The sequence below is a fragment of the Octodon degus genome, unplaced genomic scaffold, assembly GCF_000260255.1.
Source record: "Octodon degus isolate 3935 unplaced genomic scaffold, OctDeg1.0 scaffold00092, whole genome shotgun sequence".
Taxonomy (NCBI): Eukaryota; Metazoa; Chordata; class Mammalia; order Rodentia; family Octodontidae; genus Octodon; species Octodon degus.
Genome location: NW_004524668.1, coordinates 4,469,315 through 4,490,765, shown reverse-complemented (window position 1 = coordinate 4,490,765; position 21,451 = coordinate 4,469,315). Strand labels below are relative to the sequence as shown.

The 21,451-nt window shown below is 51.9% G+C and overlaps 1 protein-coding gene across 2 annotated transcripts in view; it reads right to left on the bottom strand.

The window, feature by feature from the left end:
• The window catches only part of Ece1 (endothelin converting enzyme 1), a 102,007-nt gene that overhangs the window by 9,943 nt on the left and 70,613 nt on the right, over positions 1-21,451 (bottom strand). For both annotated transcript variants that reach the window (XM_023722455.1, XM_004637637.2), the window contains exons 5-14: positions 19,393-19,514; positions 18,173-18,319; positions 16,502-16,567; positions 15,185-15,376; positions 10,480-10,622; positions 8,853-8,967; positions 4,415-4,525; positions 3,197-3,295; positions 2,690-2,767; positions 935-1,038 (exon numbers count right to left, since the gene is read on the bottom strand). In XM_023722455.1, coding sequence (XP_023578223.1) covers positions 935-1,038; positions 2,690-2,767; positions 3,197-3,295; positions 4,415-4,525; positions 8,853-8,967; positions 10,480-10,622; positions 15,185-15,376; positions 16,502-16,567; positions 18,173-18,319; positions 19,393-19,514 — 1,177 coding nt within the window. The remainder of the gene's footprint in view (positions 1-934; positions 1,039-2,689; positions 2,768-3,196; positions 3,296-4,414; positions 4,526-8,852; positions 8,968-10,479; positions 10,623-15,184; positions 15,377-16,501; positions 16,568-18,172; positions 18,320-19,392; positions 19,515-21,451) is intronic.

Below are 21,451 nucleotides of genomic sequence, written 5' to 3'. Positions count from 1 at the left end.
TGTGGTGCTGGGGGATTGAACTGTGGTCCCTGTGCTTTAGCTAAGCTTGATTCTAAGTAGGTGCTTTAGACCACTGAGCCATCTCACCAGCCCCTAAACTAAAATTTAAAAATCCAGATAAATTGTTGAAAGAATCAATACTATACTCCCTAGGTCAAAGCCACAACCTTGTCCTTTTAGGGGAGACCCTGGTTGAAGAGGGGAAACTTGGACGAAAAGAGGTGTTTGAACCATTGTTGCCCACGAGGAGGAGCCACAGGCAAAGAGAAGTTGCTTCACTTTCTGGTAAAATTTGCAGAAATGAGACCTAGTCCCAGGCTGACATCTAATGTTTCTGAGGGGACATTTTTCTCTTTTTTTAAACGCAGGTATTACTCCAGCTTTTTCTGACTTGAGAGTCAAGCAAACACTCTTTACCCCACTGAGCTCCACCCCTGGCCCAGGTGGTTATGGTTTTTGAAAATGTTCCACAGGGAGTGCTGAGCCTAGTGAGATTCAGGGCGCATCCAGAACCTTTCCCACGCCTGTATGGGAGACCTGTCCCCAAGGAGTCAGAACTCCTGTTCCTGAGAAGTTATGGGATCCTAACCTTCAAGGAGGGCCTGGCCCTCCCCAGAAGTTCTCATGTCTGACAGTCACCATAGCCTTCCGGCCTATTCTACAGATAAATGGAAGGAAGGCTCTGAATGCTGAGGCCGTGGAGCTGGCACACAGTGTCACGTACACTCAGCAGTGGAGGCCTGGCTCACCCTGCCAACAGGCTGGGTGCACATCCTGGGGCCTGTAGCAGCCCCTGGCTGGACCCAAGTTGGCCTCTGGTTTCTGAAAAGTGGGACAACAGCAGTCTCTTCTCCTCAGAGGGCTCTCATGACTGTGCGTCTCTCTGTGTGTTGAGGGGGAGCCAGCGCCTTCCCAGCAGGACCCAGGAACTCACTGATCTCTGTTGGGGGCTTTCCTGAGCTGGTCAGCTGTGACCCTCCATGAAAAGTTGAAAAATCGCATGGCATTCTCAAAATAGAGGTCTGGAACTGCGGTGTACTGGAAAAAGAAAAAGACACAGGTCACAGCATGCCCAGACGGGGCACACTTCTGAGCGCCGAGGAAACTGAGATGACACAGGGTAGGGTGCTCTGCAGGCTCAGGAAAGCAAGCTGGGGCTCCTCTGTCAGTTGTCACCTGCTGGGGCTGCCGCTATCTCTCCCCTTCAATGACACGGTAAGAGCTTCTCCACTCAGGGGGCTGACAGTGTGACAGGAGCGCCCCTGCAGCAGCACCTGGACGTCTCACAAGGACGCACCCGCACTAGTGAGCAGGGTAGACTCTAGTGACAAGTGGCTATGCGGCCTTTTGAATGTGCTAGTGTGGCCTTTATTTTTTTATTTTTTTGGTGGAACCGGGGATTGAACTCAGGTCCTTGCGCTTGCCAGGGAAGTGCTTACTCCACTGAGCCATCTCCGTGGCCCTAGTGTGGCCTTTAAATTTTAATTTAATTTAACTTTTAATTAAATAGCCCTCTGCAGCCAGCAGCTCCCATACCAGACAGCATAGATGCAATGCATCGAGCCGAAACCTACCTCGGGCAGTGTCACTCACACACCTTTCCCTTCTGAAAGGCCCTTGAAACTCTGGCCTAGATCCTCTGCACATCTTGCTGCCTCTGGTAAATGTTGGGCCCTCACAGAGGACCCTGGGACTGCCTGAGCTACCTCCAGAAGCCCAGATCTTGTATCCCTGACCCTGGAGCATCTTAAATTAGTCTCATAGAATGAGGCTTCCAGAATGAGTCTCGTGTTCCCTGAAGCAATTTTGGATATTCTGAGGTTTTAAATAGAACCATGATGAGAGGCCATTATAATTTCAGAAATGCCTGAATCCACACATTGCAATCAGGAGAAGAGGCAGAACTTTGTCATGTGGGACAAAAGCACAATCCAATTAAAGGACAAGTGACTTTCTAAAAGTTCTAACCAGCAGGGATGCTGCAATTATCCTTGTTGCCACAATTAAGCTTAAAAATGCACTTGGGATTTATTCTTCCTCTTTCGTGCAGGCATTCAAAGTCAAAATTAGAGGTCCAAGTTTTGTCTGAGAAGGTGGGGAGGGACCCCAGAGACAGGAGGAAACTTGGGGATGGGAGCAGGTTTATTGCATTGTGATGTTTTAGGACCCTCAGTTCTTCCTGCACCTTGCAGAATGGGTATTCCCCCTCCCTTGCCCTCCCCTCCCCTCCCCTGCCCTGTCCTTCCCTTTCTTTCCCACTCTTCTTCCCCCTCCCCTCCCCTTCCTCTCTCTTCCTTTCTTTTCCTTTCCCCTTCTAACGCCACCCCCTTTCCTGTAATGCTGGGGATTGAATCCAGGGCCTTGGGTATGCTAAGCATACTCTGTACCCCTGGCCCACCACCCACTACCTTCCACTCATTCCAAGGAGCTGACCATCTCCAGTGGACACATAGCATAGCATGTGCTCAGGGTGGGCACTGCCTGTCGCCTGATGATAGATCCAGGGAGGCAAGGCTTCCAGCGGACCTTGGAGATGAAGGAGTAAGGAATGGCTTCTTCATGCCCCGCCCACCCCCAGGCCTTACCCCATCACCTCGAGACATCCACAGTCACCCACCTGGACCCACTCCACATTTCCTTTTCCCAAGGGGGCATGTGAGATACAAAGGGGTAGGTGGGAGCCACTCACATCGTTGAAGACTTTGTCCAGCTCCTTGGGGTCCATGATGAAGTTGGGGTAGCCTATCATATTGTAAATGGCATCCGCCTGGACAGGAGGGACACGAGGGAGGGAGTAAGCCCCCAGCAATGATTTCCCTTTCCCCTAACCTCTGCCCGTCTTCCAGGTCACTTCTCCAAGAGAAGCTGCTAGGATTTGAATATGTCCCCAGCACATGTGCTGGACACCAAGTTCCCAATGCCACTGTGTGGAGAGGAGGGGCCCTTCAGAGGGCACTGGGTCCTGTGTCACTCTGTGGAAGTGGGGTAGTTCTCACAGAAGTAGGCTCCTGGCTCCCCCCGTGTTCCCACGAATGCGCGCCTCCTGTCTGTCACAGGTATTCTCACAGTCACCATGAAGTCAGGGACCTGAGGCTGTCCCCACCCAGCTAGACCTAGTTTACAGGGCAGGACAGTATCCCTGCGTGCCCTGGGATGGAACCAGTCCCTCCTTCCTCCACCTGCAGCTGCAGCTCACCTTCTCCTTGGCAGATTTCCGGGTGTCTTCATCCATCCACTTCAGGGTGCTTAGGCTCTCTTCAAATGCCTTCTTGATCTCCAGGATAATCTCACTGGCCTGAGGAGACAGGAAGGGCTAGGTACTGGCCTCACCTAAACCAGTGGCGCCCCCTGCTGATGGATGATGCAGGGCCACAGCCTACACCCAGGTTTGCCTCACAGCCTCAGGTCACCGAGGCCAGCCATGGGTCCTGTTTCTGAACCATCTTCTGGGCTTCCACAAACAGGGGTCAGACAAGCTGGGACAAGCTCAGGGAAGCAGGAGAAGTCTATGTTGTGGGGTTCTGGCTAGAAAACATATAGCTTCTCCCAGACTGACTGGACCACAGACTTCCTTTGGGATGCGATGAGCTTTAATATCCAAGGGCTCAATTCTGAAGAGTAGTTTCAAAAATGCCAAGCTCACCCTGGAGACAAACGGCAGTTATAGAGGGTTCAATCCTGTGGCCAAGACACAGCCACGCAGCAGTGAGCCCAATGGGGCTCTGGCTGACGGATGTTGACCCAGCTGCCCACAGGCAAGAGGTGAACAGATTCGAGCCACAGTCTGCTAACCTCCGACTGCAGAGCACATCAGTGCAACCAGTGCTCTCAGCAATAGAACCCGTAACAGTGACCCAACAGCTGTCACTTATTAAATAGAACCTTACGTTGTCCCAAGGGCTCATTGTATGTAGAATATAACTTCCTCGCAAGAGGGACAGCCCCACCGCTGTGTCACCTGTGACAGGTGAGAACAATGCCTAGGTAGAGACAGGGCCAGGATCTTAGCCAGGGATGTCCCGGTTGTACTTAGCAGGATGATCCCTTTGCCTGACCAGAACAATCTAGCTGTATCCAGAGTAGGCAAAAGATCACCTCTGGGCCGGAGCTGCTCCATTAACATTATCTCACTGGGGCTTTCTTGGGCCTGGAGATGGAGGTGGCTGTACCGACCCCATGGGGTCACTGAAAAGGTCAAATTAGATAATATGGACAGTGGCCCTGGCACTCGACGACAGTAGCTAGTACGAGCATCATCTCACCCTCCACACCCTGAGAAACAGACCTCAGGGTTAAGGGCTGACCCTGAGTCCTAGGCCTGGAGCAGACCACGGAGAGGGCTGTCGGGCCCACGGAGTGGTATCACAGCATGCAGGAGTGATGTGACAGTCTGCGTCTACAACGGAGCACTCACTATGTTCTTGCTGTCCTCGGCAAAGGTCGCTTTGACGAACATGGGGCCCAGGGCGAAGCCTAAGTTGTTTTCCGTGTCACTCACGCAAAATTTCCAGCGGGGAAGGCAGGTCTGGAAAATGCAAGGGAAAGGCTCACTGACTCCCCATCCTCTTCCCCATCCTGTCTTGGAGGTGGCACTCTCCAGAACTTCAGGGAGACACTAAGTGGACTGGCCCAGCACAAGTTATTTTGGGGCTACCCCCTACTGTTTCAGGAGTGCCGGCCTCTTCACCTGGCATTCCAACAGCACTGAACCATCGAAATGCCCCTGCAAGCACGGGTTATGGGCCATTGGATGGATGAGAAAACTGAAACTCAGCAAGGGGCACCACTAGCCCAGGGTCCCACACCAGGGGAAGAGTGCTGTGTGGGGTGAGAGGGGGACCTCAGACATGCCTGACTCCCCAACTCGATATCCCCACCAAAGCCTCATGTGCTCATAGGTGTGGACTTTGGAGGGGTGGTTGGATCACAGGGTGTGATACTCATTAGTGGATTAAGTCCACTGATGGATTTATTTATTTATTTATTTATTTTTTAATTTATTTATTTATGTGTGTGTGTGTGTGTGTGTGTGTGTGTGTGTGTGTGTGTATGTGTGGCTAGCTCAGCCCACCAGGGGGTGGGGCTGGCTGGCATGTGGTGCTGGGGGATTGGACCGTGGTCCCTTTGCTTTGTTCAGCTTGTTCTAAGTAGGTGCTTTAGACCACTGAGCCATCTCACCAGCCCCCACTGATGGATTTATAGCTCAAGTGATGTTGAGAAGTGAAGCTTAATTGGAGGATTGGGTCATTGCGTGTGTGTGCGCGTGCATGAGTGTGTGTGCGCGTGCATGTGTGTAGGGGAGTGTGGCCCTTACCCTTCTTCCCTCTGCTTCTTGCCAACCTGCATGAGCTCTTTTCCTCTGCCATATCATCCTGGAGCCAGCTGATGCTGTACTAAAATCTACAAACTGTGAGCTAAACTACCCCTTTCCACCATAGACCTCTGGGGTCAGGTGTTGTACCTCAGCAATGAGAACGTAATGAAGGCCCCCTCCCTACCCCTCCCTTGGCCTGCTGTCTGGAGGACACTAGGAAGTTACCTGGGCGACAGGAAACTTTCCCGGAAAGGTTCCCATGTGTTGGGTTCCTCCGTGCTCTCCCTCTGGGGCCCCCATAAGTCCATGGGACATTTTTGTGATCTGGAAATGCGTCTGAGGGTGCAGGCCTCTGGAGCATCCATCCTGATGACTGCCTGGGGATGCTCCAGCCCACTCATCCCCCTGCCTGGGTGTCCCCCCGTGGACAGTGTGAGGGACCATAGCAGTGGCCCTGCTCCCAGACGTTCCTCCTGTTGCAGGGAGAGCTGGCGTCCCCTCAGCCCTATGGAGCAGGGGAACAACCTCCCGCAAAGCAGCTGGATTGTACCAGCTCCAAAGTGCAGACAACCCAAATGCCCACTGGCAGACAAACGGATAAACACAATGTGATATTTTTATACAGCAACATTCTACTTAGTAACAGAAAGGAATGAACTACTCACAAATACAACAGCTTGGGTAAATTCCACACACTTATGCTGAGCGCAAGCAGCCAGGTACAGAGGATGTTTCTGTCTACACCCACCTCCATCACATCCCAGGGGCGAGGGGACTGGTAGGAAGGGGGCACAAGAGAACTTTCTGCTTAGAGGATGTTAGGTAAGTAGGCCATGTACTCAGTCTTCCTCGGGGAATGGTTATGTAGATGACTTCAATCGTCAAAACTCATTGTATGCTTATACAGTTCAAAGCTGTATATTTTATTGTAAGTAAATTATGTCTTACTGAAAAAAAGTTTTCTAGAAAAGAGATGGGCAGGGTAGGCTTCTCTATGTGTAGTTCCCCAAGTTCTTTCCAGTTTTCCCAACTATGTGTCCCTAGCAGGCCTCTTCCTCCTCTTCCTGCCTGCCCTTCCACAGCTGGGAAGCCCACTGCTGGACACATCTGCATAGGATCTGGCTAGAGTCATGGCTGGGACTCTAAACCTGAGGTTCCATGGGGGCATCCAGGCCATGATGACCAAACTGTGGTTCTCATCAGCTGTCTTTGGGGGGTCTGTCTAGACCCACCGATTCCCCCACGCATTAGTTCTCTGGGCAGTTCCACTGTGCTGCGATGGGGCCCCGCTCCTGGAAAACTGAAGCTAAAGAGACAACAGGCTTGTCCTGAGCATTCTATCAGAATGCCCAAGCACCCAGCAGGAGAGGAAGACAGGTCACCACCCGTTACCACACCAACAGCAGTCATGGGGAAGATCTGAGTGTTACCACATGCTGGCTCCATTCCATCAGGTGCTCCTAAGAGTCACACTGGTGGGGATCCTCTTTGATCTTTTTTAAAGATGAACAAACTAGGGTACAGACAGGTTACATTACTTGCCCAAAGGGGTCACTCAAGCAATAAGTGGCTCTGAGAAAAATCTCTGAAAGGAGTAGAATGTGTGTGTGTGAGTGAGTGAGTGAGTGTGTGTATGTGTGTGTGTGTAAACCATCATCTCAAGGTGACCTGGAAGCCACCTCCGGGAAGACAAGGAGCAGCCAGCCAGTATCTTCCGTCCTCCTTTGCAGTGTAACACAGGGGCCACTAAGCAAGGGCAGGGGAAGGGTTTAGAGCAGGGCCCCTCCTCTCTGCCGAACTTGCAAGTCACATGCAGATAATGGCTGATGACAAATCTCCAGGGCAGGGTGCTTTAGCCTTTGGGACAGATGAGAAGCCTGAGCCGTTGCCTCACTCGAGTGCTTTGCCCAGGGTTGTGTGGTGAGAAGTACTTCACACTAGAATCTCTGACCCCACATTCCACGCTATTTCCCTAAGTCCAGCTCTGTCCCGACCATAAGGAAGGCCGCACTCTGCTGCTGCCGGACACAGGACGGCCATTTTCCTGAGCAGAGGCCAATCCCAAGGGTCCTGTAAGATGAGGTCAAGAGCTATTCCAAAATCGCAGACAAGAAAACTAAGGTTCAGAATGGTATGAGGACCCCCCAACATCACACACAGGCCTGAGCTGGCCTGCACCCAGAGGCAGCCTGAAGGAGGAGTGGGGAGATTTGGACTGAGCAGCTAGTGAAGAGCACCCTCCACACCTTGGCCAGGGAGGCAAAACCCCTGTTGCCCTTGCCGCTGCCCCGGGTCCCACCTCTCTGCAAGTCAAGGTATGGTGGCATCATGTACTCTGAACCGGGCCCTAGGAAGCTCACTCTTAGTAAGTTCTTTTTTTTTTTTTTTTTTTTGGTACTGGGGATTGAACTCAAGACCTTACACTTTCTAGGCTGACATTTATGCTGCTGAGCTATCTCCCCAGCCCTAGCGGGTTCATTTTTAAAAACTGGGTTACAATCCACATAACATAAAGGTTCTTACCTTAACCTCTTTTTTCTTTCTTTTGTGGTGCTGGCGATTATACCCAGGGCCTCACATGGTAAACATGTGCTCTACCACTGAGCCACACTCCCAGACCCACCTTAACCATTTTTGAACCATTTTTTCAGCAGTGTAAGTATGTTCACAGGGCAAGCAGGGTGGTGCCTGTCTATAATCAGGAGGCTGAGGAAAGAGACTGCCACAAGTTCCAGGCCAGCCTGGGCTACACAGCGAGACACACCGTGAACATTGTACAACTAATTCCTAGACTTTCTCATTTTGCATATCTGAAGCTGTCTTCATGGAACAATAATTCCTTTCTCCTTCCTGTCTTGGTCCCTGGAGGTCACAGGAGACTCAGCTTTTGCTGTCTTTCTTATGGAGCTAAGGCTGAGAGATACAGACAGTGCACAGCGCATAGGCCAGGGGCACAGAGGTGCCAGGCGAGAGAGCGCTCTCCACTTACGAGCAAGTTGCTTTCCCTCCTGGAGCCTTAGTTCCTTCCTCTGAATGCAGGAGGGTAAGAGATACGCGGGTGAGTTCTCCGGACACAGAAGGGTCTCTGTGACCATCATCTTGCAACTTGGTCAGACTCTGTCTATAAAAAGTTCCCGGGCTGGTGAGATGGCTCAGTGGTCTAAAGCACCTACTTAGAACAACCTCAGCAAAGCACAGGGACCACGGTTCAATCCCCCAGCACCACATGCCAGCCAGCCCCACCCCCTGGTAGGCTGAGCTGGCCACACACACACACACACACACACACACACACACATACACACACATAAATAAATAAAATTAAAAAAAAAAAAAAAAAAAAAAGTTCCCTTGGGGCCCGGGAGATGGCTCAGTAGAATAAGCGCTTGCCTGGCAAGCGCAAGGGCCTGAGTTCAATCCCCAGTTCTGCTAAAAATAAATAAATAAATAAATAGTCATATACACGCCTACCAAATCCCCATCCCAGGGTCCAGCACACAGTAGGAGCTCAGCACGTGCATACGTGTGCCATGCTCACCTTCCTGGTACCATACATGACTTCCATGAACTTCTCGTCGGCATCCTGAAAGCGCTGGTCAAGGAACGAGCTTGTTTTCCGCACCAGGTTCCAGATCATGTAGTTGTTCAGCAGGCTGGGGAGAGGGGACACAGGAGCCACTGGCTTGGAGGCACCCTGTGCAGCACTTCCCTCACCAGCCCCTAGGTGTCTCCTGGGCTCTGCTGCAGCCTGCCTGGGCTTGGGCTGGTCACAGTCTCTCAGGGAGCACACCGATGTGAGCCCCTCAGGAGTGAAGACAGTCTTCTACCATAGAAAGCCCTGGGCTGGGCATGCCCTCAGCAGGCTCACAGCCCTGGGTTTTGTCCCCAGCACTGCACACAACACAACAGGATGACCCTTGATGTCTAATGCAGTCACTTGGTTACTACTGGTGATCGATAGATGCTATCACGAACTACTTTGTGTCTGGAGCCCTGAAGCTGCTGCTCGTGGGCTCGGGGACTCATTCGGATGGTGTGCACTACATATAGGGAAGGTGGGGAGGGGCTCCATGCCACAGCTAAGTGACGGCCAGTCCAGCAGGCCAGAAAGGGTTAGGAAGGGAAGCTCCAGCCAACGGGGCCAAAGTCTCCATGAATGGCAGCTCCCATTGCCCAACCCAAGGCACAGGATCCTGGCTGTGGCTGCTGTTGAGTTTACAAAGAAGTGACATCAGCACCAATGATGGTCACTACAGTGAACACCCAGCTTCCTCAACTGGAAGCAACTCTAATGTCTGACAACACGGTGAGGAGGAAGAAAATGATTGTATTTATACTTGCTGGAATACTATGTGACCGCAAAAAAAGATTTTTATAGAGTGTTTGGGTTGACACAGGGAGCATGCTTGTGGTAAAATCAAAGGCAAAGCAGGCCATGTCTAGGCTGTGGCCACATCTAGTCACAATGGTGGGAGAAAAGAACCACATTTTAGAAACTACCCCACCTTCTTCTTCTATAGACGCACACCCCAAAACATACATATCCCATATGACAGTAGAAGTGAGTAATTTAAATGTTTTTTCCTACTTGCTGTGATTTTCAGCATTTGTGTTAAGTCTTTAAAATTAAAAAAAAAAAAAATTATGCTGGGTATGGTAGCAAAGGCCTGTAGTAATCCCAGCATGCTGGCGGATGAGGCAGGAGGATCACCACAAGTTTGAGGCCAGCCTGGGCTTCATAATGAGTTCAAGACCAGCCTGACCTACACAGTGAGACTGTCTCTCAATTTTTTTTAAAAAAACATCACAAATACTAATCAAAAATAATAGCATTTATGAGTCCTATTTGGAGTCTAGCACTGAGTTACTATCCTTTCCCTGGGTTATTTCACTTAATCCTCACAGCTGCCCTAATGGTAGGTGCTATTTATAGCCTAACTTTCTGGATGAGGAAATGACCCCGAAAAACGATAAGAAACTTGCCTAAGGCTATAGTGCTGCTAGGAGGGGAGCCAGGGTTTGAACTTGATCTTGTAACTAGGATACCCTTCCATCCCTCATAAAAGCCCATCCAGAGCCCATTTTCTGGATTCAGTTTATCACCACTGTCCCTGGCCTGAGTGGAGGGCGGCCTGCTCGGGCCTTCCCCATGTCTGTCCCCTTACCATCTGTCGGTGTTGTTGATGAGGGTGGAGACCTGCTCAAGGTACTCTTTGTCGTAGACCACAATTGGCTCAGTCTCATTGATCTCCACAGGATAGAAGATGGTGTTCAGAAAGGGCAGCCAGTGGATGGCAGGTGCCAAGGTCTGTGAGGGAAGGGGACAAGGAGGTGCTGGAGTCATTGTGCCTTCTGTATTTGGATGAGGAGGGCAGGGTGGTGGCAGGTAGAGGTAGAAGCTGCCTAAATGCCAGGGATGCTGGGGGCAGCAGCATAAGGAGTCAGACATCAGGGTTTCAAACTTGATGTGGAGCTAGGCTAGCATAAGGGAAGAGACAGCACCTTCCCCTCCTCACCATGCCCTGCCTGTGTGATTCACGTACAGAGAGAACGAGGCTCCAGCAGGCCTCTCACAGTTAGGGATCCAGAGCTAGACCGCCCGATTTCAGCCTCCCTGCTTACTGCTGTGCAACCCTGAGTAAGTGTAACAAACCTCTCCATCCCTCAGCACCTCATCTAGAAATGGGGAGCCCCCTGGGAACAGAACCCAGCCGGGAGGGTCACAGCAGCCAGTGCTGTTGGTTCTATTTAATGTAGGTATAGGTATAGGTATAAGTATAGGTATAGGTATAGGTAAGGTATAGGTATAGGTATGGTATAGGTATAGGTATAGGTATGGTATAGGTATAGGTATAGGTATAGGTATAGGTATGGTACAGGTATAGGTATAGGTATAGGTATAGGGTTCTATAGCACCAGGGCATTCAGGTAGAAAAACAGCACAAAGTATAAACTACGTGGCCTGTAGGTGATGGCCCCAGGCCCAGGGGCTAGAAAAGTGGAATCAAAGATCACCTGCAGGAGGAGGGAGAAGCCCAAGCTCAGCCCCTGCACACACCGCAGGCCTGGAGGCTGGCGGGAGTTAGCTAAAGCTGTGCTACTTGGGACGCTGAGGATGGAGGGTCACAAGTTCCAGCCTGGACAGTAATCCTGTCTCAAACGAAATAAAAAGGAGCTGGGGTACAGCTCAGTGGCAGAGCACTTGCCCAGCATGTGCAAAGCGCTGTGTCCATCCCCCGTGCCGCAGAACTGAAACAAAACTGAATCTTGACACTCACCCCCTCCCCAGGTCCCTGGCAAATGACCTTTTTATTTTCTGTCTCAGTCTTTTTGAATTTGATTACTCTGGGAACCTCATATAAATGCCATCTTATAGTATCTATCTGGTCAGTGGCTTATTGCACAAAGCAAACATTCTTAAGCAGAGCCCTACGACTTCTGAAGGTTGGCCCCAGCCTCCGTTCCCCATGTTCTGTACACTCCCCCATGCTGTTATTCTCAGCGTGCAATTTTACAGAATGTGCATCTTTCTGTAAAGAAAAGGGTTACATACTCTGCGGGTTAGCAAAGATGCCTGCACACGTCAGTCACTTGGGTGGGCGCCTGTCTGCAGCAAGCAATCATCAATGCTAGGCTTTATAGGCATGGTGTCCTACAGCAGCCCTGCGCCCGAACAATTTCAAATTGTGTTCTCTGATCCCCCAAGGAGGGCAGAGAAAGGAAGTGAGAGAAGCATCTATGGGAAAGGCAACGATGCCAGGCCAGTCTCTAACATCAGATCAACCCATGGCTTATTGGTGACACCCAGAGGCCCTTGGGAGGGAGGCGCCCTCAGCCCCACCCCCACCTTAGGAGAGGCTGTACCTGCAGATGAGGTAAGGTGACTTTCCTGTGTCATGGGTAACTGGAGACTATGAGTCTAAAACTCAAGTTCTGGCCATGTGTGGTGGTGCAGGAAGGAATGGGCAGGTCCAGAATGGCACCAGAGCCAATCTGCACCCCAGCAAGGTAAGCCTGGCCCTCACTGTCAGCCTGGCTGCCCTTCCTTGGGTCTTCCTGAGGATGGGAAGAAAACCAAACCTCCAGCTCCCAGTGGGTAAGACCTTCTCCGTTCCAAGGTACAATGATCAAATTAATTTTGAACCTGGTCCTCATTGCAGATTGTGAAGGTTTTTTTTTTTTCTTTTGGTACGGGGAATCGAACTCAGGACCTTGTGCTTGCTGGGCAGGTGCTGTGCCACTGAACTATATCCCCAGCCCAGAGATTATGAAGGAATGATAACGACAATAGTGTTAAGCTTCCATTGGCCAGGTCAGTTTACAAAGCGACCCCCTATCCTTTGCCTCATCTTGGTCTTTTGCTACTCTGTAAGTAGGCCAGGCAAGGCAGAGCTTGGTGTTGGTTTTGTTTTGCTTTTCAGTAAAAGAGACTGAAGGGCTTTGAATTGAACTATATCTTCAATCCCTTTCCAATTTTCTTTTTTTCAATTTTGTGACAGGGTCTTGCTAAGTCACTAGTGGCCCAGGTTGGGCTTGGACTTGCTCTCTTCCTATTGTTGCCTTTCAGAGTGCTAGGGTTGGGGCTGGGGAGATGGCTCAGTGGAACAACTGCTTCCTTGGCAAGTGCAAGGTCCTGAGTTCAATCCCCAGTTCCGCCAAAAACAAAAAAAAACAAACAGAGTGCTGGGGTCACAGGCATGTGCCACCGTGCCTGGGTAGTTTTTTTTTTTTTTTTAATTGATCCCAAGTTCAATCCCTGGCACCACAGGCCACACTGGCCCCACCCCTGGGCATGCTGAGCTGGGGACCAAGTCTACACTTGGTGGCGCACGCCTGTAATCCCAGTGCTGGGGAGGCTGAAAACAGGAGGATCACTGTGAGTCCAACCTGCATAGTGAGACCCTGTACCAAATAAAATAAATAAATAAGTTAAAAATAATTGATCCCAAGGCCTATACACTGGCCCTTATTATAATTATCATTATTATTATTATTTTATTTGAGACAAAAGCTCATGAATTCATTAAGTTTCCCAGATGGGGCTCAAACTTGAGATCTCTTGGTTTCAGCCTCCCAGAGTGGTGGAATTACAGGAATGCACCACCATGCTTAAGGGGCTGAGGTTCTTATGCCAGGCTTCAGGGGGCCAAGACCTCTTTAGGTGTTGGACACAGTTTTTTAAATGTGCTGAAGCCTATCTGCTTTGGTGATATTCCAGAGCTTCCCAGTTGTCCCTAAAAGACCCTATGACAGTGAAGAACCACTGTCCCTTGTGAGGGCAGCTATCTCCCAGTCTCTATGTTCTGACACAAAGCGGGGGTGTCTGCAAGAGCAAAGGTTGATTTTGTCAGGAAGGCGGCCGAGGCCCAAAGGGGTGAAGTAAGTATACGACCAGTCCAAGGTCGCACAGCTTGATGCACAACAGGCTGGAGCCATCTTCCGACTCTGTGCCCAGGTTGGCACATGTAGGCTGCCGCTCTGCTGGCCCCATAGAAGTGGATCCCAGAAGCAATGGGAGAAGATGCCAGGTACTGGAACCTGGTAGCCATGATGGGCTCTATGTTCGGGGCTACTGTGCCACCTCCACCCCTTTGGACATGAATGTCAGCATCATAGTCATTGTGAGGCCATGGGGAGACCTCTCAGGCTGAGATCCTCGCAGCTGCAGCAAACCAAATTACACCGCACAAATATAGCATCTCTATGGACCTCCTGGCCTCAGAGTGGAAAAACAGTGCCAGATGGTACTCAATAGCAGCTACTGATCTCCATAACAACCTGCTCAGCGCCACTCGCCCTGGTACCCTGGCTCCCTAGGGGAGCTGGCACCTGCAGGAAGTCAGGCTCTCTTGCCTCATTCTAGGCCTCTAGACACTGCATCTCCTGGGACACCGTCAGCCTGGCCAACATGTACCTGTCATTACCTTCCCTTGATTTCACCCCTTTTGGCCCCAGGGCCCTGCTGCTCTCGCCCAAAGCACTTGGAGGAAGACTGTGACTGCTTCCTACTGTCCCCTACTAGCCTGGAAGCACAGGAGAGCAAGGCTCAAGGTAATCTCTGGCTGTTAACATTTGTCAAATGGAGGAGGTGAAAAGGGTAGGACCTGGCACTCTTCCTGGGCAGGACAGAAGGGAGAGAAGCAAGAAGACAGGTTGGCAGCAACTCAGCCCAGGAGGGGTATTTCTCCTGCCCTAGCTGAGCAGTCTCCCTGATGACAAAAACAAGGGTGCCAGAAGACACTACCCTGCTGATGGCCACCAGAATCCCGAGGCTGGATAGTGGCAGGAGGCATGGGGAAGAATGACCCCACAGGCAGTCACCTCAGGACGCTCAAGGCCCAAGCAGCCACCAGGGGGCAGCCTTACATGTCCACTGTTAGGGAAAAGGCAGGTCTCCTATTGAGGCAAACCTCAGGGAGGTCCCAAGGGACAGGTTAAGGGCTGAGCTTCAATAAGCTAGCCTATGAGCCTACCTTCTAAGGCCACTCCTCTGTCCCTTGGTAATGCCTGGGCCCTGACCATGTCACTTAGCCTCCTAGCTCAGAAAAGGTAGAGGCAAGGACAGCTTGGGTTTGTTTAGTTCTTCCTGTGACCAGGAGCTTCTCATGTGAGCAATTACAACTATAGAATCTCCACACAATGCTGTCACAGACAGCAGCCCAGTGCAGGGCAAGAGCCTAGCTTTGGAGTCCGTGCCATGTGGCCTTCAGTAGGTAACCTGGCCTCTCTGAGACTCAGTGTGGCATCTGTGACTGGGCACAACGCAAGGTGTTCACAGGATTCTGACAAGCAGGTACAAACCCCCAGCTCAGGGTCCCATCTGAAGTGAAGCAGCAGGCCCAGCCTCTGGGGCAGCAGGGTGCAAGGTACCTGCAGCTCGGCAGCCGTCATTTTGTGGTAGATGAGCTCCTCGTCCCGACGCTTCTCCTGGGGGATGGTGATGTTGGCCAGTGCTGTCTCAAAGTCCAGGATCTGCTGCATTTGGGGCCGGATGGCATCCTCATCCCCCCCGCCCAGTAGCTTCCCCAGCTGGACCATGTAGTTCAGGTATCCAGTCAGCACCTGAAGGACCGAGCACACCAAGATGGTCAGTGGCTGCCACTTGATGCCTACTGGGCCAGGGGAGGAACAGAGGCACAGGCCTGACTGCAGCCCAGGGCTCAGGGCCAGGGGCTGGACTTCACCCCAGCGGCCTGCTGGAAACACAGCCTCAATGTGCTTTTGGGAAGATGCCAGGATGGGACAGGGCCTTGTACAACCCAGGCAAGGGCTCTATCACTGAGCCACATCCCCAGCCTTGACAGTGGTTTGGGGGCTCCATCTGCTTGCTGGCTGCCCACTCACTGCCTTAAGGGTAGAGCTGAAACACCTCTGCATTGCCACAGGTTCCCCAGGTGGGCCAGTCACTTCCATCCGGGCCCCATCTTTCTGAGCTTACCCTCGGCCATCTTTCTGTTTTTGGGATGTACCTTTTCTAAAATGCTCTCAGACCACATCCCCAGACCTGAATCAGGGCCAATATTACATTTCTCGGCTGTCCCTGCCCTGTTCACAGTGGTGGCTATTCATCTAGTTGTGGCCAGCAATGCAATCTGTCTTCCCTACTGGACCTCAAAGGACCAGGCTGATCTTTTTGTCATTATCTGGCCAACACCAGGCACTCGGTAGCAGCCTGCTCAAGACAGAAGGCTGGAGCAAAGAGTGAACAGTGAGTGGGCCTTTGGCCAGAGCTCCCTGGGTGTCAGGAGGTACAGTCTCACCACTTACTGGCTGTGGGACCTTCAATAGCTCACTCGGCATCTCTGAGTCTTATTTCCTCCTCCGTAAAAGGCGAGGTAAAAGTAATAGCCCATGACAGACGAGGCAAGTGAAATTCAGAGAAGTTCAGCAACTACAGCATTACTGGGAAGATTACAGGTGTTGTACACAAAGGTCTAGCACCCCCCAAGGGTGGTGGCTATTACTGTGGCCTCTCTGTAGAATGGGGACAAATTATATCTATCTCCTATCTCTTATGCCCACGATGCCTGAATATGACCCAGCCAATTTTGGGCATCCCTCCCTTGCCCGTCACTCATCAGGAAAGATACTTCTGTGCTGCCTGAGGTGTTCTGGGGGTGGTCACCGAGGGGAGACTCACAGGAGGGTGGGTGGGGTCCAAGCCAGTACTCTGCAGAGCATACTCACCTTTTCGTTTTCGGTTTTGTTCAAGTAATAGTCCCTGGAAGGCAAGCCCAGGCCAGATTGGTCCACCTGGAGAGGACAGTGGCAGTGAGAGAGGGTCCTTTGGGGGTCCCCATGCAGGTGTCTATCACACACCCTCTGCCTGCCTGGGAGGCACTGACACATGGCACCAGAAGGCCATCCTGGCTCCCAGCAAAACAAGCTGGTAGTTGAAGTCACTGATGGGCCCACCCTGGGAAGGGGCAGGTGCCCTCCTGCTTGTACACAGTTAGCTACTGGGCTTCTGGGCCCCTCTAAGGGGCTGGACAGAGCCCACCTCTTCTTGAAGCACCTCCTGGCCTTGGCAGAGCCAACCTATTTTGCCAAACACCACCCAAATGGTTAGGAGCTCACCACAGGCTGTCTGACCAAGGTCAAGTGGATTAATCTTTCTGATGTGCATATTCCTCTTCTCAAAAATAAATGAAATAACACCTAACCTTCAGAGCTGAACTGAAGTTTCAGAGAGATAGAGTTGGTAAAGGAGTCCATGGACTTCTGGGCAGACAAAAGAGGGTCAAAATATATATATATTTTTAATGTATTTGGTACAGGATCTCACTGCGCAGCTTAGACTCATAGTGATCCTCCTGTTTTCAGACTCCCCAGCACTGGGATCATAGATGTGCACTACCATGCCTGGACTTGGTAGCTGGCTCAGTGGCTGAGGGTTGGGGCCAGCATGGCATGTGGTGCCCAGGATTGAACCCTGGTCCCTGCGCTTGCCTAAGTAGGCACTTAATCCACTGAGCTATCTCATCGGCCCAGGAAAGGGTCAATTCTGTTAGTTACTGTTGGAGTTTTGTGGCCTCCTCTTGACACACCTCAGTGCTATTATAGTTCATTTGGCTGGTCAGGAAATTGAACCTCAGAAAGGTTGACCTTCGAGGCGTGGCGGTGCACTCCTGTAATCCCACTACTGGGGAGACTGAGGCAGGAGGATTGTTGTGAGTTTGAGACCAGCTTGGTTCAAGGCCAGCCTGAGCTGCATAGTGAGACCCTGTCTCAAAAAAGGCAACAAGTTGAGCTAAGGTTACACAGCAGGTGCCTGACAAACATGGGCTAGGCAAGCAGCCTTAAGACTCAGTTTAGGAGCTTCCCTCTCTGTGCTGATCTTCAGGCAGGGGTAGGCCCTGCAGGGACGGATGGATTCAACACCGTGCGTGTGTGGCAGGGGAGGGGAAGTGCCACTGTGGCCTTTGCACTGAGCTACCCACCCTAGCTCTTTTTTACTTTTTATTTTCAGACAGGGTCTCACAAAAGGTTAAATTGCCCAGGTTGGGGCTGAATTTGAACTTCTCCTGCCTCAGCTTCCTAGACTGCTGGAGGACAGGTATGCCCCCCACCCCATTACTGTTCTAAACAGAGCCAGAGGCTAAGGTGAGGAGCCAAGGTGGCTGCCATTATAGCTGGGAACTGATGTCTCCCACCATTCCTGGGGCCTAGAGCAGGTCATGGACAGCTCGGCGGCCTGAGTCCTCAGAGTTTCTTGCCTGACAAAACCTTATCACAGGGGCCATCATAAAGACCAGACCCCGCACTGAGCCCAGTGCTGCCCATACCCCAGCTGGTGCTTGCTGAACTTGTAGAGAAAGAGATCATGCCCTGTGCTCTTCTGGGCTCCGGGCCACTCACCTGGATCACGTTGCTGTTGGAGTTCTTGGAGTCGGCACTGACATAGACGGAGAAGAAGGGGGAGGTGCGGTAGTGGGCAGTGACCACCTGCAGGGTATCCTGGAAGTTGTCCTTGGCCCAGGGTCCTGTGATATTCCAGCCTCCGAGCTGTGGGGAGGAATAGCAGGCAGGGAGGGGAGAAGGTGGTTTCTAGGCCTGCACGCAAATTCTGTCCGTGCAACTACCTTGGCTCTGTGACTCCAGAGTAGCTGCCTGGTCTCTTGAGTACAGGGCAAATGACAGGGACAGTATTCACTGGGGGTTTCTGACCTGAGCCGGAGCCTCATGGGGGAGGCTATGAATCTGTGGCACTGCTCTTTCGACGCTGGGATGGGGATGGAAGAGATTGTGCCTCTTATACTACTTTTTAAAATTTGAATCATGTGAATGTAATTACTCTAAGACACAATTTCAATTGTGCTTATTGGAGGGGGGGAACCATATTTTGAAAAAGGTTTAACTATGGTCTACTTTAGTCCTTCTCCAAGTTGGGATTTTTTTTTAGTAACTTCCTTGATCCTCCCTGGCTTGGCACACACTGGCACAAGTGGCCTGTACCAGACAGGAGGGACCGGGTCAGTCTCAGTGCCTGTGGCCACCAATTCTGCTGTAAGACCTTCCTGGGGACAAGCTAGGAAGTGGAGTCCTCAAGGGAGCACAGGGTGGCCAGCAAACACACACGGCCACCTCTGCTGTGCCAGGCAGCCTGGCAGCCCTCCTCAGAGCCTGCCCAGGCCTGATGGAGATGTGCCCAGGAGAAGGAGTCTTCCCCCTGTCGTGGCATTAAAGAGAGGCCTTGAGTGACAGGGGCCCCCTCACTGCAACATGGAGTATGGCCCAGTCCATGGCTCTGTTGGTCTGTTGGGAGCAACACACACCTCTCCACACATACAAAGACCCTTTGCTGTATGTGGAAGAAAGAAACACCAAAGAGGAAGTACTCCTGTGACCATGGTCCCTGTACCTGACACAGACACACAGAGACAGCCCTCCCAACAGATGCTGACACATGACGCCCAAACACAGCCCCACCCACACAGGCAGGGCAGCCGTGCACATGCAGCAGACAGACGGGCTCCTCACTCTTATGGGGTGGGGTGGCTGGAGGCGTGAGGGCAGAGCTGGGGCAGAGCCAGAGGGGGTGGGCAGGAGGAGCTGCCAAGCCTGCCCCAGGGACCTACCTTCTCAATCAGCTCCATTAGGGGTTTGGCCTTGAGCTCCTCAATCCTGCTTTCGTTCATACATGCTCTGTAGTACACTTGGGCCTTCCTCTCTGCCTCGCTCACACTGGCTGTAGAATTTTCTAGAATGATAAGTCATAGCAGAATATAGCTCAGTGGTACAGCATTTGCAAGCACAAGGCCCTGGGTCTAACCCCTGGCATTGTAAAAAAGAAAATAACTGGAGTTGGAGGAAGCTTAAAAGGTTTCTTATGAATGGCCTTTCCATTTCTTTCTCCCAGGGGCCAGTCATGGTCGCCAGGCTGACAGATGACTCAAAGGGCTGTTTTCCACTCCCTCTTCCACCCAACCCCAGCCAGGCTAGCGGCTTTTCACCATGGCATTCACAGATCATCCATGGGAAATTCTCATCTAGTGGGTGAAGGGAACTATGTCCTGGTGCTGTGGTCCTCAAAGCACCTACTATGTGCTGGGGCTCCTGTGCCCGCCTCAGACCACACTCGATTCCCTAGGCCCTCTCTGGGGAGCGCCTCACGGCTTCTGCCACTTTTCCCCGGTTCAGATTCTCTTCTCATCCATTTATCCACTGGACAGATCCCAGATACTCTGGGCCAGGCAGGGTACAAGCTCTGGAGACAAAAGGGACAATATCCCTGTCCCCCGAAGGCTCCTGCATTCAACCCTGTTAAAAACCTGGCTTGGCTTCTAGGCTTTCTCAGTGGCCTAAAGCCTCTCCTAAGATGTCTGCTTCAGAAGGTGCTCAGCATTCTGGACTCTTGGTGGGTGCCTGGCACCGGGCTGGGCACTGAGCTTTTTGTTTTTTATTTTTGGGGAACCGGGGATTGAACTCACGCCCTTGCGCTTGCCAGGGAAGCGCTTATTCCACTGAGCCATCTCCCCAGCCCCTGGGTACTGAATTTTATGATTAAAAATAAAACTTGCTCCCTGCCCCCAAGAGCTCAGAATCCAACAGTGGACACAGACCTGCAAAGGCAAAGCCACAAGACACAAAAGTGCTTTGAACAAGGCAAAAGTGTCCAACATAGAGCAAAGTCTCTCTGCTTGCTTGTCGGGGGAAGAGGTCAGGGCCTCCAGAAGATGTTCTGTTGAGCAGTGTCTCAAAGATGGAAAGGTGTTCACTGGGTAGGAAGGAGGCCACTGCTTGGGGGAGCAGGACAGAATGGGGCCAAGGAAGGGGACATAAAAGGGCATGCTGTTTGAAGAAACTTGTTGACGCCACTTAATGCCAAGGACCCGAGTCACTTCCTATCCAGTCTTCACTCAGATTTCCCAGTCCTCACCCCAGAGAGCTCCCTGTCCCCTGGTTCTTATGCATAAGAGCGCCATGGCTGTCACTGGTCACAGCATCCCAAACTCCAATGTTTCTGATGTCAAAGAGACAGCCCAGGACAGGGGCAGGTGTGAAGGGAAACCCAGGGGCCAGAGACCTGGGGCTGGGGGCCTCAATGACAGGCTGTCCTGCTGCAGAGCACTGGCAATACCCATGTGCTCTCCATGTCCTCGTCAGGGTGAGACTGGAAATGGGGAGAGCTGGCCCATAAGACTCAGGAAGTAGATCTTGGGGGTGTACATGAGAGCTCCCACTCCAGGGGCCTCACTTCTATGGCAACACAGCAGCTGAGCTCTTAGAAGGGAGAATGGTCATGGTTTACCATGCCCTGGAAGCTGTGTCTCATTGTCCACATCTGGCTCTGGCCATGACCCTGAAATACCAGGGCCAGGGTATGGGAAGGCACTCTGTGTACAGGCTCAAGGGCGGGCCTGGCATCTCCCTCCCTCAGGGCCCCAAGGCCACCTAGATAAGAGGTACAGAGAAAGGCTTCTGTGGCACAGCCTGGTTGTGGTGACCACAGAGAGTTCTGAGTTATATCTCAAGGGCTCCTGGCCTCTTCTGGCATCTGGAGGGAGACCACCCTTCAAGTGAAGCCCACCCTTCAAGTGCAGCCCCCTCTGTTCGTTGCAAGGCTGCCCTCTAACAAGTTCAAAGTGCTCCCCACAGCCCGGTGTCGGATTTGCCAGCTTTCACAGAGCTGTGTGT